The 26,794-nt window shown below is 38.0% G+C and overlaps 1 protein-coding gene across 2 annotated transcripts in view; it reads right to left on the bottom strand.

Moving 5' to 3' along the window:
* Positions 1–26,794, bottom strand: part of col9a1.L (collagen, type IX, alpha 1 L homeolog) — an 82,263-nt gene that overhangs the window by 34,145 nt on the left and 21,324 nt on the right. Inside the window, exons 6-15 of one of the 2 annotated variants that reach the window (XM_018261946.2) lie at positions 20,882–20,965; positions 19,880–19,900; positions 18,697–18,771; positions 18,333–18,368; positions 18,186–18,248; positions 10,581–10,634; positions 10,274–10,309; positions 8,863–8,886; positions 7,207–7,260; positions 1,020–1,073 (exon numbers count right to left, since the gene is read on the bottom strand). In XM_018261946.2, coding sequence (XP_018117435.1) covers positions 1,020–1,073; positions 7,207–7,260; positions 8,863–8,886; positions 10,274–10,309; positions 10,581–10,634; positions 18,186–18,248; positions 18,333–18,368; positions 18,697–18,771; positions 19,880–19,900; positions 20,882–20,965 — 501 coding nt within the window. 2 annotated transcript variants of the gene reach the window in all.

The raw sequence follows: 26,794 nt of genomic DNA, 5'->3' as shown, positions 1-26,794 counted from the left end.
CATTGATTGCTTTTCCCTGTGTGGTAAGTGTTATACCTGCAGTACCTATGTCATCTTTATACTGTATATATTCTCTCTGCTGTCATATCTGTACTGACTGACCCATCAACACAGTCTATGCTACCCCCTGAACTTTAAGTGCCACATCTGTGGTGCCTGTGAAATCTATATAATGTATAGTTTACCCATGGCTAATAGCTGCTTCATTCATATACTATATATTTCCGTATGCTGTTAGTGTCTGCTCCATCTATACTGTGTATACTTTCCCCTTACCTATTAGTGAAATAACTGTGGTACCTGTGCAATCTATAGTCTTTCTAGTTTTCCCTGAGAAGTCAATGTTATAAATGTGGAAACTTGTAGGCTATCTATAACAGTACATGTTCCCTCTGCTGTTAGCATCATACCATATCTTTATACCTGCACAAATATTAACACATCTGCCCTTGAACTATTTGCCTGTGGTATCTGTAGCAAATGAGTTATCTGCTGCATCCAGGTACTGCCTGTTCCCTGGTGCTTAGTTCCTATTCCATAAGGAATCCTGCCTCTACAGCTTCCTTCTGTTCAACACCGGCACCAACTAATGTCTGAGTTCTACCTATATGCGTTTTCTCCCCCATTTCTCTCTGAATTGATGTCCCCTTTTAGTTACTGTACATTATATGCAGAGTCAATGTTTAGTACAAGGTGCTCTTTATTCCTTCATGGTGATCCAGCTTCAGTCATGGGAATTAGCTGTGATGAATGTTTAATTGATGGAGAATGCATTTCTTTTGCAGTCTATAAAATCTATGCATCAATGAAATGTGATATATACTGACAAAGCTGTGAGTAGCAATAGGCTTTTATTTTTGTGCAAATTACAACAGACACTGTAGGTTAAGAAAGGTGATGTGAAATGTGTCATTTGTTTTTGGTTAAATGATGGCTGAAATGTTTTTATTACATAGTTTATGAACAGAATTTGAGAACTGCTCCTGTTTCCCATGTTCCCTCCCATGTTTTAAACTTACTCTTGGTCCTGGTGGTCCTGGTGGCCCTGGAACTCCTCTTGCTCCAACATCACCCTATACATGGAAAATAGGAAAAAACATCAGTTATTACAGAAGTTAATGTGATGATAAAAACAGCCCCAGAGCTCTTTAGTTTAATACAGAAAAATAATAAATAATACATTTAAAGAAAGATAAAGTATATCATTTTCTCTATACCACCCAGTATTACAGAAATGTGATAAACATCAAACAGTTTCTTTAAAAACTATGTATAAGTGAGAGCAACACTCGTAAAGTAAAGGTACATCATAAATCTCCATTAAATGGTTTTGCAGCAGTCACCAAGGGTTATTCTTTTACTCTTTTACTTCCATGAAAAACTATGAAAAAAATAGTGTAATTGTACACAAATAAAGTAAAAAAAATAAATAACCCTAATTGCTTCTAAAGCCAAATCCAGTATTGAATGATGGCATTTTGCTAAATATACTGAAGTATTTCAGGCTGCCATCAGGGTGGGCCTAGTTATTAGATCACTGGACACCTGGGTTTTCTGGAAGTTAGTTTCATGTAAAGTGGGGATCGAGTAAGAAAAAAACAAAGGCACGTACATCTTGATCCACACTGGCTATGCCCATTTATACCAAAACCCTTCCCCTTTGTGATTTGCTAATCCCTTATTCGCATGTCTTGTGGCCTCCCTCTGCCACAGGACCCCAGACTGAAGTACCCCCTGCTTCAAATATCTTAAAATTGCCTTATTTATACCCACAATAAATAGTATTCTTCCTTTTCTGTCCTGGAACATGCATTTATAGTGATATGTCCTAATCTGGGGCTGATTGAAAATTATACAAGAGCTATGACAAGATGCAGTAGGAAACATAAAGAAAGCTTTACATTACTTGAAACAGTGTACTTATTAGTAAAGGGTATTAAACCAAAGCAGCAAAGCAGCTACAAGACTAAAAATTCAAAAGACTCAGGAAGAAGCAGCAACAGTGATTATGTAAAAAATGATAATCAGCTGAATGGGTTAACTCCTTAACGTTTCCATGTATTTATTAGGCAAATAATGGCAAGCAGGCTATTGAGAGGCATGATTAATGCAAGGCCTAAGGTGTAATTGCCTACTGGCATTTCCTTAGATTATTTTCTACTAAAGTACATTGTTTTCAAGTACATAAAGGCAAAGTAAGAAAAATAAAGGCTGTGATCCAAGTACCCCTTTGCTGCATTAGGCCTCTGGGAAAGCAGAGTAATTGAAAAATCTCATTTGTGAATAACATCCTCAGCAACTTCTAAAAGGTTTCCATTATGTAATAGATATGCTACTGCTGACTGTAGGCAATAGAGTTTTAGTTTATCATGCCAGCAACTTAGAAGCAAGGGCAAGATTCACAATGCAGGTGCTGTAGGTATGAGTGTAAAAATAAATGCTTTCGATATAATGTTGCATAGGTTAATGCTTTATTATTAATAAAAATGTTACCCATAAACCTAAATACCCTTAAGCCTAAAATAATGTACAGGTTGTATTTATCATTATTACAGGTTTAAGCGCTAGCAATCGTGACCCTTAGGGTCCATACAAAGAATGCTTGCATCTATGCCCATGTACCTGAAGGGGCCCATCTGTGTATAGTATAGAGTGCATAAGTTGCTTTTTCTTACTAATAAGAAATGTGGCATTTTCTCCTCCAGTGTATTTTAGTAGTGATGTGAGAGTCAGAAAGATTCAAGTGAGTTTGGTTTGACCAATTGGCTCCTGAGGCGAGTGGTGTTGGTCTGTATTCAATGCCATCCCAGCCATTCCCCAACCTTTGTGTGCCACTCAAACCCCATGACTGAGGAGGTGGAGCCTGTTTATATACTTGCTTGCCTCATCCCACTCCTCCCCTTCTGATAGGTTAGGGTTGGGCACAATCCGATAAATAATCAACCTGCAACTTTTACATCTCAGATTAGTTGCAGGCACATCTCTGATGATTCTGAGATACACGTCAACTATTGATGACGTTAGCATAGTGTTATTGCTATTCTTTTTAAGATTACTTATATCCCTGTTAATGCCCTTTCCTATTAATCTTTCAGTCTATTATTTAAACAATTGCCTAGTGCAGTGGGGGTAGGTTTCAAGGCAACCACAGCAAAATCATTTTAGGGCCTCCAGTATTGCAAGTATATATCAATAGTGTTCAGTGGTATCCTAGCAACTAGATCTCAGTTTAAATTTCAAACTGAAGAGCTGAGGGCGGGGGAGGAAAGTCTTCAACTTTTCAAAAGCCCCATTGTCCAAGAATACAAATGTGTAGGTAATATTATAAGTTTATTTAAGGTGAACATCAGAGCTTGTGATGGACTAAGTCACAGACTGCAGTGCAATATTTTAGGTTAAAGGACTTCTGACACAATTGGTCCCATTTATAAACAATGGGCAAATATGGCCATGGGCAACCAATCAGTGACTTTTTCTGACAGCCGCAGGTTGAAAAATAAAAGCAAATATTTGGTTGCCATGGGTTACTGCCCAGGTACATGTTTTCCCATTGTTTATCAATAAGCCCCACTGTCTGTTGATCCACAATACAGCTTGGCCCCCAGCACCTCTATTCCCATAAACTACATCTTAAAGTATTCATATGACTGAGTCGTTTTATTTACAGTACAATTTACCACTGGAAAGTTTTACGTCAATAAATCTCAGTAGTAGTAGTATTTAGTATGAACAAGAATGAAATAGCTACTAAATTGTAAATACTTTAATTATGGAGAATGCAAAAAAACAATGTTGACATTATTGCGTGCCTGCTGTACAGGCTATGAGCAAAATGGGGAGGTTCGTTATACAAGATTTTTCTGTTCGGCCATTTTTTAGCTAACCATAACAACAGCTCACTGATAATAGCCAGAAAGTAATGGCAACAAAGGAGTCCTGTGCAAGGCAGAAACTGCAATATCAGTCAGGGAAAATAAATATTAGTTTAGAGACAGATTAGATAATATGGCAAGCTCTCTGTCTAATACTTAAGTGTAACATTATTCTGGTTTTATTTAGGAATACAAATTGTGAAGCATTCCTAAATTCAAGGCTTCTATTTATCACACAGCTTAAAATACGACATGCACATCCAAAACATTTCCTCTTCTACATCTTTATCTCTCCAACAGATGTTATAAAAATTAGCATATGTTAAACTCTCCAAAGATCATTTGAAGTATTTTAACATCAGATGGAGTGAAGCTGAAATGTGCAAGGAATATGACCAGAAATAAACTCCCACTTATTTCTGCCTGGTGTACCCTTAACATATTCTTTGCAGGCAGAGCTGTTAGCAATCTGCCTATCATTTACATTTGCTTGTTTAAAAATACATTTAGAATTATATATTTCTCAAGGCGCTGCTAATGAAGAAAGCCAGATATTTATCCAACTGCGTTTTAAATCTCTGTAGTCATAACAATCAAACTTGTCCTTGTATGTCCCTGAAGTCCTGTAGAGATCTAAGGATTGCTTAGGCAGGAGTAGGTGTTTTTTGTTATGCTAGAGGTTAAATTATAGCTTATAGCACAGAGGGCAATTTAAGCACCATTTCCATCCAGTACATTATTCACTAAGGGGCAGGTTTATGATTCTGGGACTGACCAATTCAGGCCAGTTCAACTGTAGAAACTGTTGGTAAATTCCTAAACCTGCAAAAGTAAAGATTCATAAATATGCCCCTAAATGTTATTTATTGAAACAGAAAGGGGAGATCATAGTGGCTGGTTATGGATTTAAAAAAATGTATGCTTAGATAACTGACCAAGAGAAGTATATATATGTTTGAAAAACATTGCTTGGAAAGCCAGTCAAGCACATTTTTCAAGATGCTCCAATGGGAAGTTCACTCTTAAAATAAGTTTTAGTATGTTATAAAGTGACCTGTTGTAACCAAATTTGCCATAAGTCTTCATTATTTATTTGGCATGCTAATTGAAGCATACATAGTAGCAGTAGCAATTGTAAAGAGAGCTGTAGCAATAAATGTAAACACAGGTATGGGACCTGTTATCCAGAATGTTTGGGACTGGGGGTTTTCCGGATAATGGATTTTTCTTTAATTTGGATCGTCATACCTTAAGTTTTCTAGAAAATCATGTGAACATTAAATAAACCCAATAGGCTAGTTTTATCAGCTTTATCTGCCCGTGTATGGCCACCATTAAGGTGAACCTTTGTCAATATGCCTATACAGCTATGAGTGTAACTACAACATGTCTATGGATGGCCATCTTGCATAAATAATCATATTTTTCCATATATATATTTTTGGCAATGATACACTAGCTGGTTGTCATTTAAATCAAAGCTACCAGTAACAAAGTTTTCAATGGTGCTCACTCAAAAGCACCACAGAGCAAGCACCATGGAGCAATGTTTTTCCTACTTCTTCCTTCTCCATGTCGGGTGCACATGTGCAGTAGAGTGAAAAATCTGCCTTTTTGTTTTATGGTTTATTTTTATTTTTTTTACTGTACTGTACATGCATACCTGACACAAAGAAAGAAGCAGGAAAAAGCTTGCTCTATGGTTTTTGCTCAGAAGTACAGGAGAATGTAATCAATGGGGTTCTTGTTATCATTTGGTATATCCCAGTAATTTCACCCTTCCTTATACTTTAAAGTTGACATTTTTTTACAGTTCACAGTAGTATTAACTGTTCTTGCTGGAAATTAGAAGTTTTCCCCTGTTAGCCACTGTAATGTTACCTGTCCCTTTCCTTTTAGAAACTCCAGTTTTACTCATATTGCACAACCAAGATGGCCATTCACAGGTAGATAATTTTTTTTGGTGAGGTTTCCAAGCAAGGGAATAATTTTATCTGGTTGGCAATCCAGTTGGTTGGCCAAATAAGTCTGAACCATGCCAACCCACTGGGAGAAGACACCACAAGCCCATGTAGGACTTGCCCAGTAAGATCATTCAACTGCCTTCCCATTTCACATCTGTCTAACTCTAAACCCTAATCTTACATTGTTCATTTTGGTCACACACATGGGCCAATAGGTTGGCAACAACTGCCATGTTAACAGACTATATCAGCCTGTTCATGGTAAGTTGAAATGAAAAAAACTGTTGGCTTAAGCATTAACCACTAAAGAATTACAGCAATGTCAATGGATCCCTATTTGAAATACACAGTGGCACTGGTATTCAGCTTTGCTGGCAGGCCTGGTATTTGTTCCCCAATAATTCTATATTAACAAAATATACACAAGTAAGAATACAAATGCTATGTATACACAGACTGTTTACCGTATGATTTGAACATTTACCATATGTGAAACCAGAGAGCTAAGACACACATTTCAGTTTTAATCAATTAACTTTGCAAATCAAATCTGTATATCTATCAACGTGATATGCACACTTGCATCAACACTGTGCTGATTTACATTTTTGCAATACATGAAATTATGGAGTGTTACCCCCTCTAAAAGTAAGAGAAGAGAGGGAGATTGAAGAACATGAACCTCCCTCTCTTGTCGAACATGAACCTACCCTCTATGAAAACACTGTAGAGCTTATTTATGTATGCAAGGACAAACTGCAGAACCACATGCATTTTAAAAAAAGTTACTTGTGTCTCTACACGTTCTTGCAATATGCTTCCATGTTTCTGGAAAATTTGCCAGTGCAAAGTACAGGGTGTAATGACTGCCTTCCGAAGGTGTTACTATAAGGGGTTCCTTTGCTTGCACCTAATGGATCATGGACTTCATTCATAACAGTTTGCATGCAAATTCACACAGCCATAACTTGTGCACAGTTTACCATTAAATATCATCCACATTGCTACAGTACGTAGCAGGTGCTCACTATACGCTAGAATTCTGGCATAGTGGGTATAAAACATGCACATTCGCATTAGTATTAATGATGACTTGGCAATGCTGTACCATTGCAATAGTCCTTAACAAACCAATCACTAATTAGTTCTTACCAGTCTACTGTAAGAAGATGTATAAATGTACATTTGTAATGGGTTGATATGACTTACTGCTCCCATGCATATTTGTTAGTAAATGAGTCCTATTTATTTATTTTTAGATAAATGCTTACTGTTTCTAAACTACAAAACCAGTTAACAAAAAATTTACATTTTTCAAAAGCTGCATAGAATAACAAACTGAACTGTGCAGAATCAAGGATTGTACTCACCATTGCCCCAGCGCGCCCTAACTCTCCAAGAAGTCCAGGGGCACCTGGAGCCCCCTGCAAAAATAACATTCATGTATCTGATTAGACTTATTATTAGATTGTATTCACTGTATTCTTTTGCTTTATACTTTTAATACTGACTAAATTACTGTAAAGCTGGTTAGAAAGTTAATCCTAATGTAAAAACCCAGTAGCATGGATGCCATGCTCTTGTCAAAAGTCCCAGTACTGCTGGTCACTCTGTTTCTGGTAGGTGCTCCTGACTTGTTTCTGCATTGACCCATGTCTGCCTGTCCTTGTTTGAAATCTGTCAGCTGTGCCCTGCTGTTGTCCTTTACACTTTGGGGCCTATTTATGTAAAACACTGGAGAAAAACATCACCAGTGATGTTGCCCACAGCAACCAATCATGGATCACTTATAAACATCCCTTAATTATATACTCATATCACTGAAATGGGACATCATCATTTCCTAATTGGTGATAGCCTTTAATTTGTGTGACCACATCCTTAGCCATTCCCAACAATAAACACTATAGAATATGAAACTTTAACTTCAAAGTGAATGGAAGTCTAAACTGTTTACCGTATCATAATACAAACTAACATTCTTCTCATGGTAAATTAGACCAATGTTTCCAATTATTATGGATAGTGTAAGAATTCAGTCGAGTGGTATAGGACTTTATTTCTGTGGGGGTTTTAAATGTTTTGAAAAAATAAATTGATTTTAGGAGTTCTAATGTACTATTACTTAGCCTTTATTTCTATGCATTCCCTTGATCTCTAAAAATGGATACAAATTTGTCTGAATTTCTAATAATAAGATTGCATGTTGCTAATTACATAATACTAACTGACATTTATAATACTGTAAGGGGCATATTTATCAAGGATCGAATTTCAAAGTAAGAAAACTTTTAAATCCGACCATCAAATTTGAGTACTTCCAAAGTATTTTTTTTTCAACGAAAACAGCCGTATTCGATTGAAGTACGTTTGAAGTAAAATCGTGTGATCGAACGATTTAACCCTTCGAATCGAACGATTCTAAGGATTTTCCAAAAAAAAAACTTTGACTTCTCAAAACTTGCCCAAAAGCCTCAGGTTCTAGGAGGTCCCCCATAGGCTAAACAGCAATTCGGCAGGTTTAAGGTGTCAACGTTTTTAAAAGAGACAGTACTTCGATTTTCGAGTGGTTGAGTTTTCAAAGGATTTTCAATTCGAATCAAAGTCAAAATCGGCCTATTCGATGGTCGAAGTACCCAAAAATTACTTCAAAATTTGAAGTTTTTTAATTCGAAAATTCACTTCAACCTGAAACTTTTATTATTGATACTAGTAGAAAACAAAGGTCTAATAATATGTTACAGCAATGGTATGTATAACTGTATAATATTGAAAGAACCCCAGTCGCCATGTTTATTTTTTTTTCTCTATCTCTCTTTTTTTCTTTTTAATTTTTCTTTACCATTTTATATGCTTATGTAAGTTTACCGTATATGTTTATAAAACCATTAAAACATGCAAGAGCCATTGATTGCATATCAATGATATGGTTGATATTGGCTCAAATTACTGTCAACTTAACAATTTCTTTATTCCTTCATCACTAGATTAGAATTTCCACACTGATATAATTTTCACATACATACCCTTGTTCCTGGAACACCAGCACCCTTAAAAAAATAAAAATCAATTGTTAAATGATTAGTAGATAGAATTACATTGAGACAATATATATAGCTACTGTATTTACTGTCTATACACATGCATTCAATTAATGTGTAGCCTAGATGTCTGTAAAGGGGGCTGTTTGGTAGCTGTCTGTGATATTCACAAATAACCTGGAGACTTCCAACTCTGACATATTTATAGCTCACATTTCAACCACCACAGTACCACCACAACTAGACACAAATAATATTTTTGGGGAAGGTAATTCTATTCTCCATGCTCCTCTTTACGTTCTTCCTCATCCTCTTTCTCATTTACCCTATGCCTTGCCAATCCATCTTCAACTATGGTTTCCCTCTCTTAAGTTACAAGTGGGCAGGTGCACTAAGCAAATTTCCTCTAGAGTTACTTTCTTCCTAGCAAAATTTCATTAACATGCTTACACTTATGTCATATTAAATAGGGGAGGTACATAGAGGTCATATGCATGTATTTATTAGTGATGTTTGTGAAGGAAGTGTCCACTTATTATTAAAAAATGTCCAAGGACGCAAAATAAAGACAAAAGAGAGCCTCTATTGTCCTAGACATGAGCCCACCCTAAAACAAAAGTGGCATGAGCTTCAAATAGTTAAAACGGGTAAATAACATATATTTGCAACTTGTAAACATAATCCCACATTAAAATAGGAAAAATTGGCCAGCGTTTTGTCTTTTTTATGACTTTTTGGAATACAGGATATGATGTCACTGACATAATAATGTTGAGGGTGTAGCTTTATCTTATCAAGTCAAAGTAGAACCTGGCGAAAAAGACTTTGCCAAAAAGTGTAAAGCATTGAAAAGTTCACACTTTGATAGATTTGCGGATTAACGATTGTTTGCCTGAGCGAAAATTCGACTGGCGAAACAGCGTATGGGCTTTTTTGCTAGTGAACTGTCTTCTTCCCATTTAGTAAATTGGCGGTGTCCCTGCGAATTGTCATTTTGCTCACATTTCGTAGTATCTCTGACAGACCCATGTTTATACACACATTGTCTTTTTCTCCCCTTTCCTCTTCATCTATGCCTAACATACACAAAGCTTGTATACACAAAGTGGCACAATAGCCTGTATCTGTGAAACAGGAAACCCTTAGAATGACTGTGAAGCTTACACGATTTTTTAGAGGTACAGTTTATACATTTATAATGGTAAGTCATACTAAGGATAATGATGCTTGCACATATATATATACTGTATATATATTGGAACTTACATATAGGCTGACTATAATAACCCTATCAATAAAAATTAAATATTTGTATAATTTTATTTAGGTACATTTTAACATCATTAGAAAAAGTAGCAAGGGTACAAACCACCCTTTCTGATAGTAAAACACTTACTTGTAATCCACGAGAACCTGGCAGTCCGGGTTCACCCTAAAAAAAACAATAGCTTTATAATTTTTTGAAACTACATATATATATGTATATATAACCCTATCAGTAATAATATAATATTTATATAATTTTATTTAGGTACATGTTTTGCAATGAACAAACAATCTGTTTGTTTATTGCAAAACACGATAAAAAGAATTTAAATAGAAAGAAAGCAGCAATAGCTTTAGCAAAGGAGTAAAATTCTGTGGCCATTAAACTGTATTTAGAAATGTTACCTCCCGGCAAGAAAATTGTAAAAAATACATACTTTCTGCCCTCTTGATCCAAGTGGTCCAGGAGATCCTATAGGTCCTGTCAGCCCCTACAGAAATATAAAGACAATTATTTCTTATCAGTATTTAAATTTATAATAAACATATAAATCACAAGCAAACATGAACTCAGTTTTCCAGTGTTAATACAAATTAGCAGCAGCTGTACCAGCCAATCAGCAGTTAACGTTGATCCGTCTCATTATGTTAACATTATGAAAGCATTTGCCGGATTGGTGGTTGCTGGTAAATGCATCTGAACAAATCTGCCCTTATGTTAGTAAATGAGGCCTTGTTGTTTATTAAGTTAAACTTTCCAACAGCGGCACATGTTTTCCTTTTAAAAAAAAGATTATAATAACTGCAAATTGAAACTTTTGTGTTCGTAACATCTGTGGAAAACAACCTACTGATGGATTAATGAGCCCTTCTGAGATATGATTTTAAACGTCCCTCTAACATTATGTGCCACTTCTGTTAGTAGTTCTCTGGGCTCCAGGGAGACACTGACATTAAGCTCACATTATTGCAGAAGGGCTGCTGAGCAGAAATATTCATAACTCCGATCACATTAGGGCATGAGCTTTGTGCTTATGGCCCTGCAAACATGATGGGATCTGTTGCGTGGCGAAATGCAAATTCCTAAATTGGAATATTAAATATATTAAAAAGAGGGAGAGAGATATGTTTATTGTTTTCTCAGCTCCATGCACAATGTCTGACATTAATCTCAAAGCAAAGTGTGAAATTGCTCTGAGACAAATCCTATGAGCCTCTACTGAGTTTATTCCACAAGGCACATAAACCTCTTCAGCCAAAGGCTTTTAAAGGGCAGGGTAGATAAGGTTTTTTTTCCCTCGATTCCAATATTTCCCTATGCTGGTAATTGTTCCTGGTGGAACAACCTGTTTACATGTTCAGTACTTAAAATGTCTGTTACACCCAAGGTTTTTGGGCATTTAAAAATAATGTTTAGATACCATGCATAATGTATAGTTATATGTTTGTTCTGAAGTTCGAAGGTCGTATGAATGAGCTACTATATTAGCCATGGGGACTGCCAATCAAGCCCCAGTAGATATGTTGGGTCAATATTTTTAAATCAAAATAGACTTTATTTCATGAAATGTACTGCACTAAGGTGCTAAAATAAAGGTTGGAGCAATAGTGTTACATGTTTATTATTCAGCAGGAAGATACACTGCTCCTTTTAGTTGTTGATCATTTGTACATAAGCATTAGTGGGATTTTGGCATCAATACACTAAATTAATTGAGAATCACCTGCATTTCTCAGGATTCTTCTTTGCATTTTACATGCTTTATTATTTTCTCCAATTGGCTCTTCGGTCTATTGATCCTCACAGTGTTCCTATACTTCACCTTCTAACAGTCTCAACATTATTTTATGTTTCCTTGTGTCCCTTTCTCCTTTCTCAGAACTATTAGTTCCTCTTGGGTGCCAGAAAGCAATTATCAGGCAAGGAATCATGACAGCGCCATCTATCTCCTAAATCGTGAAATCTCTCCTATTATCTAATCCAGTCCCTAACGATGCCTGTCCTTTCTCTGCATGTCAGCAAAATAAACCTTATAAACCTATAATATTTAGGCTTTGTTATTGTTACTTAAAGGGGACCCGTCACCTCTGGTGCTATAAAACTTATTCTGCAGCCAAACAGCACTTATAGGCTTTAAAGTTGGAAACACTAGCAACCACTAGCACACCATTTGAGCACTATATGTTATATCATTTCTACATGCATTTAGGAAGAAGATTGACATTTTAGTCTGTTTGATGAGAGAGGACCTACCTGAAATATTAAGTAGGCTGTAGGCCCCACCCAGACTCCTAATAATGTTTTATCTATATTTTTAACAAAATTAAGTGCATACCTATAGTTCAATATTCAAAAATGGATGTGTTCGAATCCCCACTGAACAATACAGGGAAATCATTGGAAGCTATAAAACATAATTCCAATAGAGGCTCATAGGATTTGTCTTGGAGTAATTCCTCACTTTACTTTGAGATTAAAGGGGTTGTTCACCTCTGAGTTAACATTTAGTATGATGTAGAGTGATAGTCTGAGACAAACTGCACTTGGTTTTCATGTTTTATTATTTGTGGTTTTTGAGTTATTTAGCTTCTTATTCAGCAGCTCTCCAGTTTGCAATTTCAGCAATGTGGTTGCTTGGTTCCAAATTACCCTAGCAACCATGCATTGATTTGAATAAGGTATAAATAAGAGAGGGCCTGAATAGAAAGTTGAGTATTTAAAAAGTAGTAAAACCAATACATTTGTAGCCTTACAGCGCATTTGTTTTTAGATGGGGTCAGTGACCCCCATTTGAAAGCTGAAGGGAAATAATTTTAAAAAACTACTAAAAATAAATAATGAAGACCAATTAAAAGGTTTTTTTTAGAATTTGCCATTCTATAACATACCAAAATTTAACTTAAAGGTGAACCACCCCTTTACTGTCAGACAGAGAAAAATTAAAATGAACCTTATCAATATGTTTACTTCTTTACTATTTAAAGAAGGAAAGTAGAGCAACATACAACTGGGAAAGTTCTCTGCCACAGAACATGCAATAACACCCAAGATAGCCAAGTCCCAGTCGAAGGGTCACATAAATGTGACCTACTTGGTGTGAGATGACAGCTCACTACATTATTTTCCCGAGAAAACTCTAAACACTGAAGCAAACAAGCTAATGTCAGTGGAATGGGAAGATAAGCCTCTCAGGACAAAAGTTACTGAACAAGCAACTGTGGAAGAGCAGAGAACAATTTACTAACACCTGGAGTTTGTGATATGGCTGCATCAAAGCCAACAGGAAAGTTCAGGGCTGCTTAAGTGGCTCAGTGCAGAAATGTCAGTATTAAGCACTGATATTTTAGAAATGAGAGAGCTGCAAAATACTGAAAGGAGAACACTTCATATTGGATAAGCTTAGGTTTGCTACTGTGCTCAAAAGAAAAAAGTGCACATAGACCAAAAGGGTACCATACTCTTAGGTCTTTTTAAAAGTTTGCAAAAATATGAAATCAATGCTCCAGTCTCCATGTTGACCTTCATGAAAGCCATATTTTTTGATAAATATAGGATTAGAAAAGAAATATTTTTGCTTCGATTTTTAAAAAGACCTGGGAGAGACGGGGTGTGTGTGTGTGTGTGCATTCTAGCATACATTTATCACACAGTCATCATGAAAAGGCTCTAAGTGAACTAAAGGATTGTGGAACTGGGATATACACTGCAGCTCAAATGTTATATATTACTAATATTATGGAATGTGACATGTAATTTAGCACTGCCAATCCAACAAAGCAGAAAAACATCACAATTTGAAAATACTGAATCTGCCTGTGTCTCTGAAGCAGATGTTAGCACTACAGAATGTATTGCACTGCTGAACAACTTCATTCTGCAGCTGCTTATGACATATTTATTGTGCAGTATGCGATCTTTCAAAAAAAGCTATTTAGATAGTGCTGAGACATAAAGATATGTTCTGGTAAAAAAAGACATTATTGATTTTCTTGGGTTCTCATATATAGAATCGATAAACCCAAACTAGGGCCTTCTCTGTGCAGCATGCTCTAATCACAGGTACTTTACTCTGCTATATAGTTGCCTTGCGTTAATGCATCACATTCATATTCTATTCCCTTTTCCTGGCTGTAAAACCTGGGACTGAGTGGTGATGGTTGATGATAAACACATGGCATGCCCAAAATGCTGCACTTTAAGTATTAGTGAAAAGCCCCCCTGATGTTAGACTATATATCTAAGGATTTACCAAATCCGCTGCCTTAGTGCTTATTAACAGAGCACTTGCAGCAGGGGACTTGATCACAGTCTGCACCTTGAGCTGAGTCTACCACAAGGGACAAGTCAAAGTGCTGTGGGCAGAATGTAGCTCTGTACTTAGTGCCAGTGGTGTAACTATAGAGAAAGCAGACCACGCAGTCACAGGGGGGCCAAGGGAAAAGGAGGGCCTGGACTGCTGGGTCTTCTTCCTCTATAGTTATCAAGAAACCCCACCTTCACCAGCTTCTCTTTTACCTGCATCTGGGAAGCAGATACATGGGGTGGAGAGTGGGTGGAGTCAGGGTGGGGAAGTGGGCGGGAGTATGGGGATTGGAGTGTGGTGGGCCCCTCTGAAGATTTTTTTGCAGGGGGACTGCACACTCTAGTTACACCACTGCTTAATGCCTGTCATTAGGAAGTGTTAATTATAGGCCTCTATAGAACTATATATCCATAGGAGCTGCCTACTTTGCATCCCCAATCTTGACACTCATGAATGCAGCGCTGCCAAACAAAGGTACTGCTGAATTTACTAAGGAGGCCCAGGTTCTGGCAACTTAATTTACCAAAAAGGATGATAATATGTTGAAATAATGTTCATCACAAGCACCATTTCTGGGGGAAAATTCTGCACTGGAATTTGTATCCAAAGTTTGAACCTGCATTGTGCAATGTGCAAATAGCCACAGAATGTTAAAGCAGAATGAGACCGGCGCTTCGCCAATTTTTATGAGTTTCAGCATATTCGCAGTTGTCGTGAAACAGACAATTGCTCCAACTGCGCATGTGCCGCTCCGCTGGTCTCATTCCCCAGATTACCAAAGCGGGTGAAGGTGGCGCCCCATGAACTCCAATGCCTGAATCTGCACCAAGGGGTAAGTAAAGACTTAGCGGCATTTGCCGGGGTGACACTTAGGCTGGAGGGAGGGGGATCTATTTAGGGTAGGGTTTTTTTTACTTTTGGGTTTGCTTCTTCTTTAATGACCTCTCAGGTCCAGGGGCAGATTAAGGAACAGGCTTACCTAGCTATAGTTTAGGGTTCGAGTGTGAACAGGGGCCCATTTAGCATTTTTGAATTCTTCAGAAACTTTCATATTTATTATAATTTGCTCTGGGAGCACCTGGGAGAACATAGAGAAGACAGAAGGCAGGAAAGTGATGTCACTGGCGAGCGCCAAACCTGACCCAGCGTACAAAGCACAAGTGCCTCTGCATGCATCCAGGCATACGGCAGCTGAGAAGGGGGGCCCTGTGGAAAGAGTAGCCTAAGGGCTTCACCTATCATTAATCCACCTTTGCTCAGGTCTAAAAAATTCAGAGTTCCTATACCTGTACTAGGCACCTCTAGAGTACAGACTAACACCATAGAAACTGCTTAAGGCAACCATAGAATGTTTACTTACATCATTTATGTTTTGATCCGTATATTACAAGTTAGAAATTGAAAGCTGATATCTGATTGGTTGCCCAAGGCACAATTGGGTCTTTTTTTTGCTGACAATTTCAGTGTGTGAGTAAAGGCAATGGGGACCGTAGTTTGTAATTGACACTGGGGAAGGACTAAAGTGGAAATGCTGTGATATACAGCAGCACTATATAAGTAATAATGACTAACATTACTGATTGCTAGGAAACATGCTTAGCATTCCATTAACTTTAAACCACAATATCCAAGCACAACCTGTATGGCCATTGGGGCCCGTTAGTTTCCAGTCTATTTTCCAGACTACCGCAATACGTAATAATAATTCTATATGCAAAGTAACCATTTTCTTATACTTTACTGCCTAAACAGGGGCCCACTTGGTGGTTACCTTTTCAGTACAGCAGAGTTAAATCGGGGAATATGATTTTGGACATAGGCCCATATAAAAAAATATCACAGTTGCTGTTGGGCCTGGATTATTAATAATGAAATTTAATCTGAAAAATGGCTTGTTTCTATATAAATGGCACTGCATTCCAGATTTAAAATGACTTTTCCCATGGCTATATATCGGCATTTAGAATTTACTTATTTTATATTTTAAAACTGATAAGAACTAAACATTGCACAACTCTGTCTAGGCCTGTCCTGCTGGTGTGTTGTGCTTTCTGTACATCAAAGCCTTCGGAGTCTGCTTGGACAGCGAGCAGAAAACAAGAAGTCTACATACAGACTTAAAAGGCCAAAGATCATTAAAATCTGAAATATGACAAATGACAAAGCTGGAGTCTTTCGCTCAGCTTGTAGTGCAGGCAAGGGAAATGTCATGCTGGGTTTTTTAATTGATTCTCACTGCAAAGCCAGAAAATGGATTTATTTACTAAACATCTGTCTCAGCTCATTTATAGTTTTAGATGGGCAGAGATTAAAAGTTCATCTTCCCTGTTCTGCAACAGGAGGCTAGAGGTAATTGCAACTTTTTTTTAGTGTCAAAACTGAAAAAAAACTGTGTGCATGAAATGAGTGTATATATATACATATATATTTTTATACATTTATATTTATAAAAGATATTTAACTATATGAATGTAATGAGCTGCATTTGGGGTCAAGCTTAAGTTATACATACTGTTCTGAGGACAGCCAACCTATAAAAGTGCAACATTCAGAAGCCCATTACCTACAATATGTATTATAGAGGATGCTGGGGCCTGTAGTTCCACAAAAGCTGGAAAACACACATCTTGCAAAATAACTCAGCATTTCATTGAACTGTTATATAAACAAAGGGTGTACCTCATGCCAGCAATTAAATACAGAACTCGTTAAGCTTATGGCGCTTGGAATTTTTTCAGGCCCTACTACCTCCCTTTCACTTTATTAGGAAATCAGCAAATGAGTCTCTTTGGGTTAAAAAGGGCCAGTACCAGCGATGTCAGCTTTTTCCTACTAAAGGATAACAGTTCAGTTAGCCACAAAGGCAGAAACATATAAGAGGATGTTTGTTGCAATTAATGCAGGGACCAGTCCAGCAGTAATGACTGTGGAATTTAAAAATATTTATCAATATAAGCATTGCCTGGACCCCATCTCCACGGATCTTCAACCTGCAGCCCCAGTCATCTCTAAAAAAAACTATTTATATCAGCTTATACAAATAGAGGCACACAGGTTGGATGCGGCCCTCCAAAAGATTGTTATTGCCCCTAGCATACCCAAGATCTCTTTTATATAAAACATCCCCCACTGCCCTCCCCCTATGCCAAATAGCAGGTAATTGCCCCATGGCAGAGAAAATCAAATTAGCACTGAATCAATATTTATCCATAGTGGGAAGGGTATGATTTGTGCATCCCTGCTCTGTGCTGTATCTACATGCCACTCTAAACCACTACTCAATAAAAGACTCACTGATCATCACTGCTATATGCTGACAGCCAGACATGCAAGACTATCGGAATAATAACATTAACACCACCAGGAATGTTATATACACACAGCTGCCTTAGCTTATCTACAATGGTGAACAGGATAAAGCAGCAGTACAGACTGGCATTTCTCTGAGCAGTTCTACAACCTTTCCGTGAGACTCCCAGCCACTCACAGAGCTCCCAGAGCCTAAATTCAATACAGAAGGATATAGTGTGTGCTGAATGAATAGAGCTTAGTCTGCAATAGGCCACCCCCATCCTCTGCTACTAATAGAAGTGCCCATAGCTAAACTCCTTCATCTCCCATCCTGGACAGTGCATTGGGCGTAGCATGAAGGGGGTCCTCTTTCTCCGCCTCATATGGGCAGTGATCTCCCCACCTCCCCAGCACTGTTAGACAAACTGAACTGCCACTGCTACTCACATCAGCCCCGGGCTCGCCAGGTATACCCGGAGATCCAGCTTTGCCTGGGTCGCCGTCCGGACCCTAGAGAGGAAAGAGTAAATAGAATAAGTAGACCAGGAAGGAACTATAGCCCATAATACAGCCAGAAGAATTTAGGCAACTTACCGGTGGGCCTGGAGGACCATCTGGACCCCTGTCTCCCTGTTAGGAATTTGCAGAAAATAAACATAATTAGTGGCACATTATAGACTGATACATTAACTGGTTCAGCATGAAGATCACAGATCGCTACCCTAACAAAGTTCATCTGCTGATGGCTTTAATTAGTGAGAATTTGGTTAACAGCCTAACAAAGGACAAATTGTGATATATCTCTGTAGATATATCTATGTGCAGATAACTGTTGGTGCAGTGTTTATGGAAATGTCCTGTGTAATGCTCTGCCCTGCGCTACAGTGACGACTAACCTCACCTGCAACTGGAGGGCGTATAATGTTTATAATACAAAGTGCTCAACACGACCACTTACATCAATACCATCAATACCAGGAACTCCTGAAGCCCCAGGGGGTCCCATTGGCCCAGGGGGGCCGGGTGGTCCTCTCTGGATAAAAAAAGAAGCAAAAGAAAGAAATTAGGGGTTGCTAGCACTGCATGTATAACAGCATAGGCATTATCTCTCAAGGATCAGACATTAGTGCATTGATCTGACCTCCATTCTTTTAGCAAGGGCAAGCAACAGCAAGCATCTGATACATAAATCTTATTCAAATGGCTCTACATTCAACTCAGTCACAGACCTTTCACTAAAAGACCAATCTGTAACCATTCAGAGATAAAGTGTGACATTATATACTTTAGGCACATTTAAGTTGATGGCTGTAGGAAATCATTCATTCTAGCTGCATTATGGAGTTCTGCAGCTAATGTCTGGCCTCTTGGAATAAAAACACTTACTGCTCATTTATTTAACATTCATTTCTTTTTATTTATTTAGAAATTGCATTGAATGTACATAACTGAGGAGCAATCCTGGGCAGTACAGTTAAAAAGTTAAGGGGTCTACTAAGCAGCAGTACAGGTATAGCTCATATTCCTTAGGGGGGTGAACAATGTGTTAAGTAACTTGCTGCCCAGTCTGCTCTAATCAATAGTCTCTTGTTTCACTTTATTTGTACATGTGGGGAAAGGGCAGTGTACAAAGGAAACATTGTACCTTTCTCCTCCTCTCCTGGGCCGGTGGGAAGCTAAAGGGGGGCAGAGCTTGTGAGGAGTGCAGGTCCGACCCCTTGAAACTGAACTAGGGTGAACCCCACCATTTCCCTGTGCCTCATTATTAACTCTTACTATGCTGCTGCCCATCTCTTGGTACAGCTGTAGCACTTTCATCAAGAATTGCGGAAAGTTAATTCATTATCACAGTACATTGGACCAACAATATAATTGTAGCAACTGCTGATTTCTAAAAAGTGTTAAAGCTTCAGCAGTTGCAGATAAGCAGAGATACAATTTATTTTGAGAAGTATTTAGTAGTGCAGATCTCCCTATGGTTATGTTAGTGATAGGTGCCGGGATTAACCCTTTTACCGTTGCACATAAATAATTTTGTTTTGCTCAGTTCAATCAATGCTAAATGCTCAGATTAGAGCCTGTAAGAATAATTCTAGTTAGCCAGATTATTTAGGCACTAGGTAAGGATAGGAAACTCTTACCTCTAGCAGGGCCATCTCGACCTGTCAGGGGAAGAAAGAAAGTTAGTGGCAACTTACTTGGGCAAGGCAGACATGTAGCAATATCACCAGCAGTAGGGGCCCGCCATCCCTGGCAGTTTTAGCCATAGTAAAACCTATGACTAGACAAGGAACGTAGGTATCCTTCCCCCTGTCCGATTTTAGGACCCACAAGTCAAATCCCCTAACTGAATGAGCTAACAGTAGCAGCAAGGTAAGCCCTGGAGTAGGCGTCAGACCCTTATGTTTATTAATAACCTGGGAGGAGGGAAGTGATGATTGGAGGATGCCTGGACTGTGGGGTGGGAGACTATGAAAACAGAGGGTCTTTAACTCTTTACCTAGAGAGGCTCCACTTGCCAATTCACATCTGTTTGTGCCTGCAGCCTGAGTAATGACTTGCTGACCTTTAAGCACTCCCCTTTCTCAGTGGCACAGTTCCTTTATTTGGACCAGTATGAAATTCCCAGGCACTCAGCACACCAACAGGATTTGGATTCTGCAAACAGCTTTTGTGTATTTGGAGATGTGCATTTTGATATAGCAATGACATTTAATGCATATCACCCCAGTTTGCTGAGGTTGTTGAAGTTATTTACTGAGCTTAGGTTACAGGAGAGGGGGTTTTTCTAGCTCAGGAATAGGCAACCCTCTGAAGTGATAAAGCAATCCATCCCAAGTTGCATTTATAAACTAGCCCTATTTTTTTTTATATCTGATTTTCCTTTTCCTGATAAATTCATCTCATTGCTCTTCTTGATATAAAGTGCCATAGTTCTTGGGCTCGAAAAGATCTTTAAAGCAATCCTAATACTGTATATGTATATCCTGCCTTCTGTATGATTTCCTGTTGCAGGAGAACATTTGTGATGCAGATATATACAATATTCTAGTGGGTGCCTCTGTTGATCTAGGCAGTTATCTGTACCTTGTTGCTTATTCCCCAGTACATAGAGGCTAAAAAATTAAGCTTGCCATTCTTACCTCTCTCTTGGCCTCCAGCTCAGTGCAAGATTCTCGTTGAGGTTTCAAAGGATCACAATGAATCAACATCCACTGTAGGTCAAACTGATAAAGAACAGGATCTGATCAGGGTGCTGCTCTTCAAAAAGTATAATCTACATGAACCAAATAGCAATACAGGTATGGGATCTTTATCCAAAACCCCACTTTCCAGAAAGCTTCGAATTCTTGGAAGGCCATCTCCCATAGACTCCATTTTAATCAAATAATTGTAACTTTTAAACACGCGTTCCTTTTTCCTAGTAATAAGAAGACAGTACCTTGCACTTGATCCCAACTAAGATATAATTGATCCTTATGGGATGCAAAACAATCCTATTGGGTTTCATTAATAATTTTTAGTAGACTTAACACATGGAGATACAAATTACAGAAAGACCACCAGAGCATTCTGGATAACAGGTCCCATACCTGTACATACAAAGCCATTTGGACCTACTACAGTATATATAATACAATAACGTGCAATGACAGCATTATTTTTAATTATGCATGTTTACTGGACCAAAAAGTATTTTATGTCAGATATACTGAATTGTATAAATCATTCATAAACTCCTATTTAATTTACATTTTAATTAAAGTAAATTCTATTGGCTAGATACACAGATGGTATAAGATGTGTATGGGATGTGCAGACCTGCTATACCTTATAACATATGTTACTATTATTTAACCTTCATTTATATAAAATACACCAGTGACAATGACAAGTCTATCAGAAGACCATCAGAAGAATATGGTGGCTGAAGGGCCCAGCCCATGATTATGATCTTCTAGAACTTTGGAGGATTGAAGGGGCTGTTCCTCTTATACCCCACCCCTATTCTCCCCTACACTTAATTGTAGTAAAACAGCACCTTCAAGGAACAGCAATTTTAGATTCTTTACAGCTGGCAGGCCTGAACCAGTACATTAGCAAATAGCATACAGTCAGCAATTAGCTTTGATTAGTCTGCACTAGTTGGGATAATGATAATACATCCTTTTTTGATGCTATTGGTTACTGCCCTAGTGTAAATATGTGTATTATCTAAAATGGTACACAGACGGAGCAGGGAAGTGTAATAAAAGGGAAAATAGATATAGCCACAGTTCAGCAGCGTAAAATTCTGCCATCCCCATTCATTTCTAGGGAATTTTCAGAGGCATGCGTATCAATGTTTAGAGTTCCCCCTCTGACAAATACATCTCTATAGAAATGAATAGAGGATGATGGAAATATACTCTGTAGTACTGTGTCAATTTTACTTTCAGTCTTTGATATATATAAATCCCCCTTGCTCTCCACCACTATATCTACAGTAGACATATCATAGTAACATAGTCATTTAGGTTAAAAAAAGCTCATGTCCATGTTCAACATTATATATGTATATGATGCAAAACTATAAATAGGTAGAAGAACCTAGCTCAGTGTTCTTAGAGATGCAAACTTGCACTCGCTTTGCATTGTGATGTGATGGTATAAGAGCTATACTTAGGCAAGTAAGCACAGTGCAATTTCGATGCATATTTTGTACCCAGAATCAGTTTTCCCACAGTTGCAGTTAACTGCAGCCACAAGGGGAGTTGCTCCTGATGCATCTAAGCATGCAAAATAGCAATTAAGTGGTCAGTTCATTGTTAATCACATGATAACTCATGGACGAAATTCAACTTGAGGAGATAAAACTTTCTCCAAAATCAGTTCCAGTTTTTCCCCATAGACTTCAATAGAGTTTTCACATGATAAACAGTTCATAAAAAGTTTTTCTGAATTGAATTGCATCTCAAATTGAATCTCATCCACGAGTTTTCACATGATAAACCTTTTGCTTTCTGAATTGAATCTGGCCCAAAGTTTGAACTGATGTCACTATTTCAGGCACTCTAAATGATGCCTGGGTATAGTTCTTTAGGCTAAAGTCCTCTTTGTACATTGATGCAGGCTTTAGTGGAAACCCTTGAATTATTACCAGTTTGAAGTTGAAGGGTAACTTCAAGGTTCCAGTGGCTCAATAGGTACAGTTGTACTTGCGTGTGAAAAGGAAAAGTAGCTGGGATGGAAGCGCCGGCACCAATAATAAATTAAAATAATAAAATAATTTTAACAAATAGTGACAAAATGTGCACCGACTATATCCAGTATTGAGCAGCCCCAACAGTGCTGCAGTGTTAAATTAACCTAATATTGACACTTTAAACTCTCATTAACCTGTGATAAATAGCATGGAAGGTAGAGCTAAATTTGCTGCCACAATGAAGGATTTAACGGTTTGCCGATAGCTTTATGTATTCATTATTAGGCAAATCATCGAGATACTGTATCTCTCAGAACTGTGTTCTGCAACCTGTGGCCTTTAGACTATCAGGGCTTGTTGGAAGTTGCAGTTCTGCAAGATCCCTGATGGACCAATCCAAGTTGCAGAGTAAACAACACAGAAAGTAAATAGATCACCTAGGTGGCTCACTGATTTGCTTACTTATAAGGCAAACAACAATAGCAAGGGATTGGGGGAAGGTATATATTCTAGCGGCTATACCAACTGATTTGTTTCCAATTTGGTTGCTTTACCTTTCAGCAATAAATAACAATAGGTGTGTGCGTCTTTTACCTTTTGTCAACCTACTTGTCACAAATAAGTCTGTAATGACTGTATTTAAAGTTTATCCCAATGACAAAGGCATTTTTCATCTGCTTCAATCTAAGGGAATAAGGGCAGATTCAGTGAAAGGGAAGCTGCAAACTGCAGGAGATGGAATGTGGAAGAATAGAAGACACAGAAGAGGCTTTATGTGAGTGGCTGCTATGATCCTGTGAAATGTTACACCACCGTGAGAGATTTCTGCTCAGCCTCCACAATGTGACTGATGATGAAGAGCTTAGGTTCCTGCGACTCCGTGCTGTAAGGTAACTGCTATATGTAAGATAATGAATCCCTTTCATACATAAATGATCGTCGCTATGGTAACCAGCAGGTAGAAGACACTGCAGCTGTAAATGCTATGTACATTATTTATACCGCAAAATGTGAATTATAGGAGAAAATGATACGTTTATGCTTCCAAACATCATTATTTTATAAATCTCGATCGTTAAGTAGATACTTTTGCTGCACTCTGGGTGTATTAGAGTTTCCCGGTATTGGAAATTACAGCCTTAAAATAAAGTGCACTTGCACTGTTGCTCATTGTGTGATAAATCTGTGGTCTGTTGGCTTTTACACAACTGACATTTACAAACTCAGCCTTTGTTGCTTGTATAAAAATGGGAACATTATGCTTTTAAATCATCGCATTTAGAGTCTCTCTCTCTCTTTCTTTTTTTTTTAATGATAGCAAGTAGTAAAATCCCATTGCCATCTCTGCAACATCCCTGACCTTTGTTTATCAAAGGCCACACTGGCATGCATGGCAATCTGACCCGAAGCCACTTGCACTTAAATCACTCAATTTACTCTCAAGTGATCTGCTTAAAGCGCACAATTTCATTGCAGATAAGCCATGCAGTGTTCCAGGCAATTTATCCTCTATATGCCTGCTTTTTTATGGGTTTGGGAGAAATGACATTGGAAATTGGACATCCATTTACAAAATCACAAACAGTTTGCTACCTGGCAACATTTCTATATTGCAACTCATTAAACAGCGAGAAAAAGGCAAAGCTAGCTGTAGGTTATGTAAGTTTATACTGCATGGCTGAGGATATTAGTACTACCCTAGTGTAATTACAAACGAAAGCATTGATATAGTCACTTGTATAATACTAGACATTCTAAACATACAAAAGGGAAAATAACAGCCAAAAAATCTGATAAAGGAGGGCTCATGGACAAAATACTTCTGTATTCATCGCTTCAAACAGCAGATGGTACTTTGTTGTAGCTCCCTATGTTCTTCAGAGATTGCACATAATTCTAATATCCTTATACTCTTTATTAATTAGCCATGCTTTAAAGTGATCATTAGTGAGGTCTTGGGCTGTATTAAAATGGACATACATTTCCCCAAGGAGGAGGTGATACTTCCACTGTATAGAGCACTGGTAAGGTCCCATCTTAAATATGCGGTACAGTTTTTGTCTCCAGTGCTCATAAGAGACATTATTGAATTGGAGAAGGGCCAGAGAAGACAAACTTAGCTGGTAAAAGGTATGGAAAATCTCAGCTCTGAAGAAAGACTCGCTAAGGTGGGGTTGTTTAAACTGGAGAAGAGGCAAGGAGCTTTAAGCTTAAGGCAGGAAGTCTGATACAGAAGCCCATGTGTACACAATAGAAGGAAAGAAATGCAGTGTTTCTTTTGACAGACTCAGAGCAGCACTATGTTTACTGGTATATTTAGGTGGACCTTTCTGATAAGGCTTACTTAATTTTAACCTTTCCTCTTCCTTTAAAGGGTGATATGATAACTACGTATAAATATATAAGGTCATATGATAATCTTTCTAATGCTTTATTTACCAGTAGGTCCTACCACCAGACAAGAGGGCATCCTTTCTGATTAGAGGAAAGGATGTTCTATCTAAATATTCGGAAGTGTTTTTTTACAGTAAGAACTGTGAAGATGTCAAATTTTCTCTGAATCAGTTGTACAGGCTGATACTTTAGATAGCTTTAAGAAGGGGTTGGGCGGCTTTTTAGCAAGTGAGGGATTACAGGGTTATGGGAGATAGCTCATAGTACAAGTTGATCCTTGGACTGGTCCAATTCCCATCTTGGAGTCAGGACGGAATGTTTCCCCCTCTGTGGCAAATTAGAGGAGCTTCAGAAGTGATTTTTGCCTTCCTCTGGATCAACTAGCAGTTAGGCAGGTTATATATAGACATAAAAGGTTGAAGTTGATGGACGTGTGTATTTTTTAACCTAATTTACTATGTAGCGTCTGTGATGAAAACCACTGATGATGCCAATTTATGTTCTCTAACAAGAATGCCATGAAAAGGAAATGGTAGAATTATATAAATCATTTCTACTAATAGTATGTATTTGTATCATTTGGCCACACTTTTTCATTACATTCAAGCTCGGTTTCTCCCATTCCAAACTTCAAATGCACATTGACATGTTGGGTTAAGGTTTATTTTTTTATGGCCAACTTTACAGGCTGCCGTTATGCAAACAGGTTGACCAATACCTATATTAAAGTATGGTGGTGCTAGCATCATAAAATCTTCTATATTGTAGGGTCTCTTAGTAGTACAATGGTTACTCACCACATCAAAGAAGTGGCCCAGGTGCTAGCATCATGTTGTTGAGCTGATTCTCATCAGCAGGAAGAATGTGTGGGGCAAAATTCAGGTAAAATACTGCAAGAGAACCTGTGTATGAGCTAAAACTGGGAAGAAAGTCCAGCAGGACAATCATGACACAACACACTGGAGTGACTCAGGAATACTTATGCAAAGGAATGTATAAATATGAATATTGACCATTTTTGGAAAAAACATTGGGCCTATACTTGGGGCCCAGTTATTTTATGTTACCACTCATTCATTTGTGAACAGAACGCAACAAAATATTCCAGGGACCAACTGTATAATAGCTGCAGAATAACTGCAAGCCATCCACCCATCTGACCAATGGGATTTCATAGCTTTGCTTGCTGATGTCAAAGCATATCTAGGGGTTTTCAAAGGTGCTTAAATCGTTGGTTCATTTACCCCAAAATCACAGACATCTAAGCATTGGTAGGGGGCAGGCTTACCTACCTCTTTCACCAATAACATTGCTGGATTCCTCTACTCAGCAGTGCATTTTGGCCAATCACCAACTATGTACAACAGCTAAGTGTGTATAGAATAACAGAGCACAGTTGAAGTAGAATTAAACAGACTTGGGATCTATTATCAGGAATTCTTAGAACCTGTGGTTAAGGGATAATTATGTAATGAAG

This window comes from Xenopus laevis, chromosome 5L, assembly GCF_017654675.1.
Source record: "Xenopus laevis strain J_2021 chromosome 5L, Xenopus_laevis_v10.1, whole genome shotgun sequence".
Taxonomy (NCBI): Eukaryota; Metazoa; Chordata; class Amphibia; order Anura; family Pipidae; genus Xenopus; species Xenopus laevis.
Note: the sequence above shows the minus strand (reverse complement) of the source record. Positions and strands in the feature narration are given on the sequence as shown.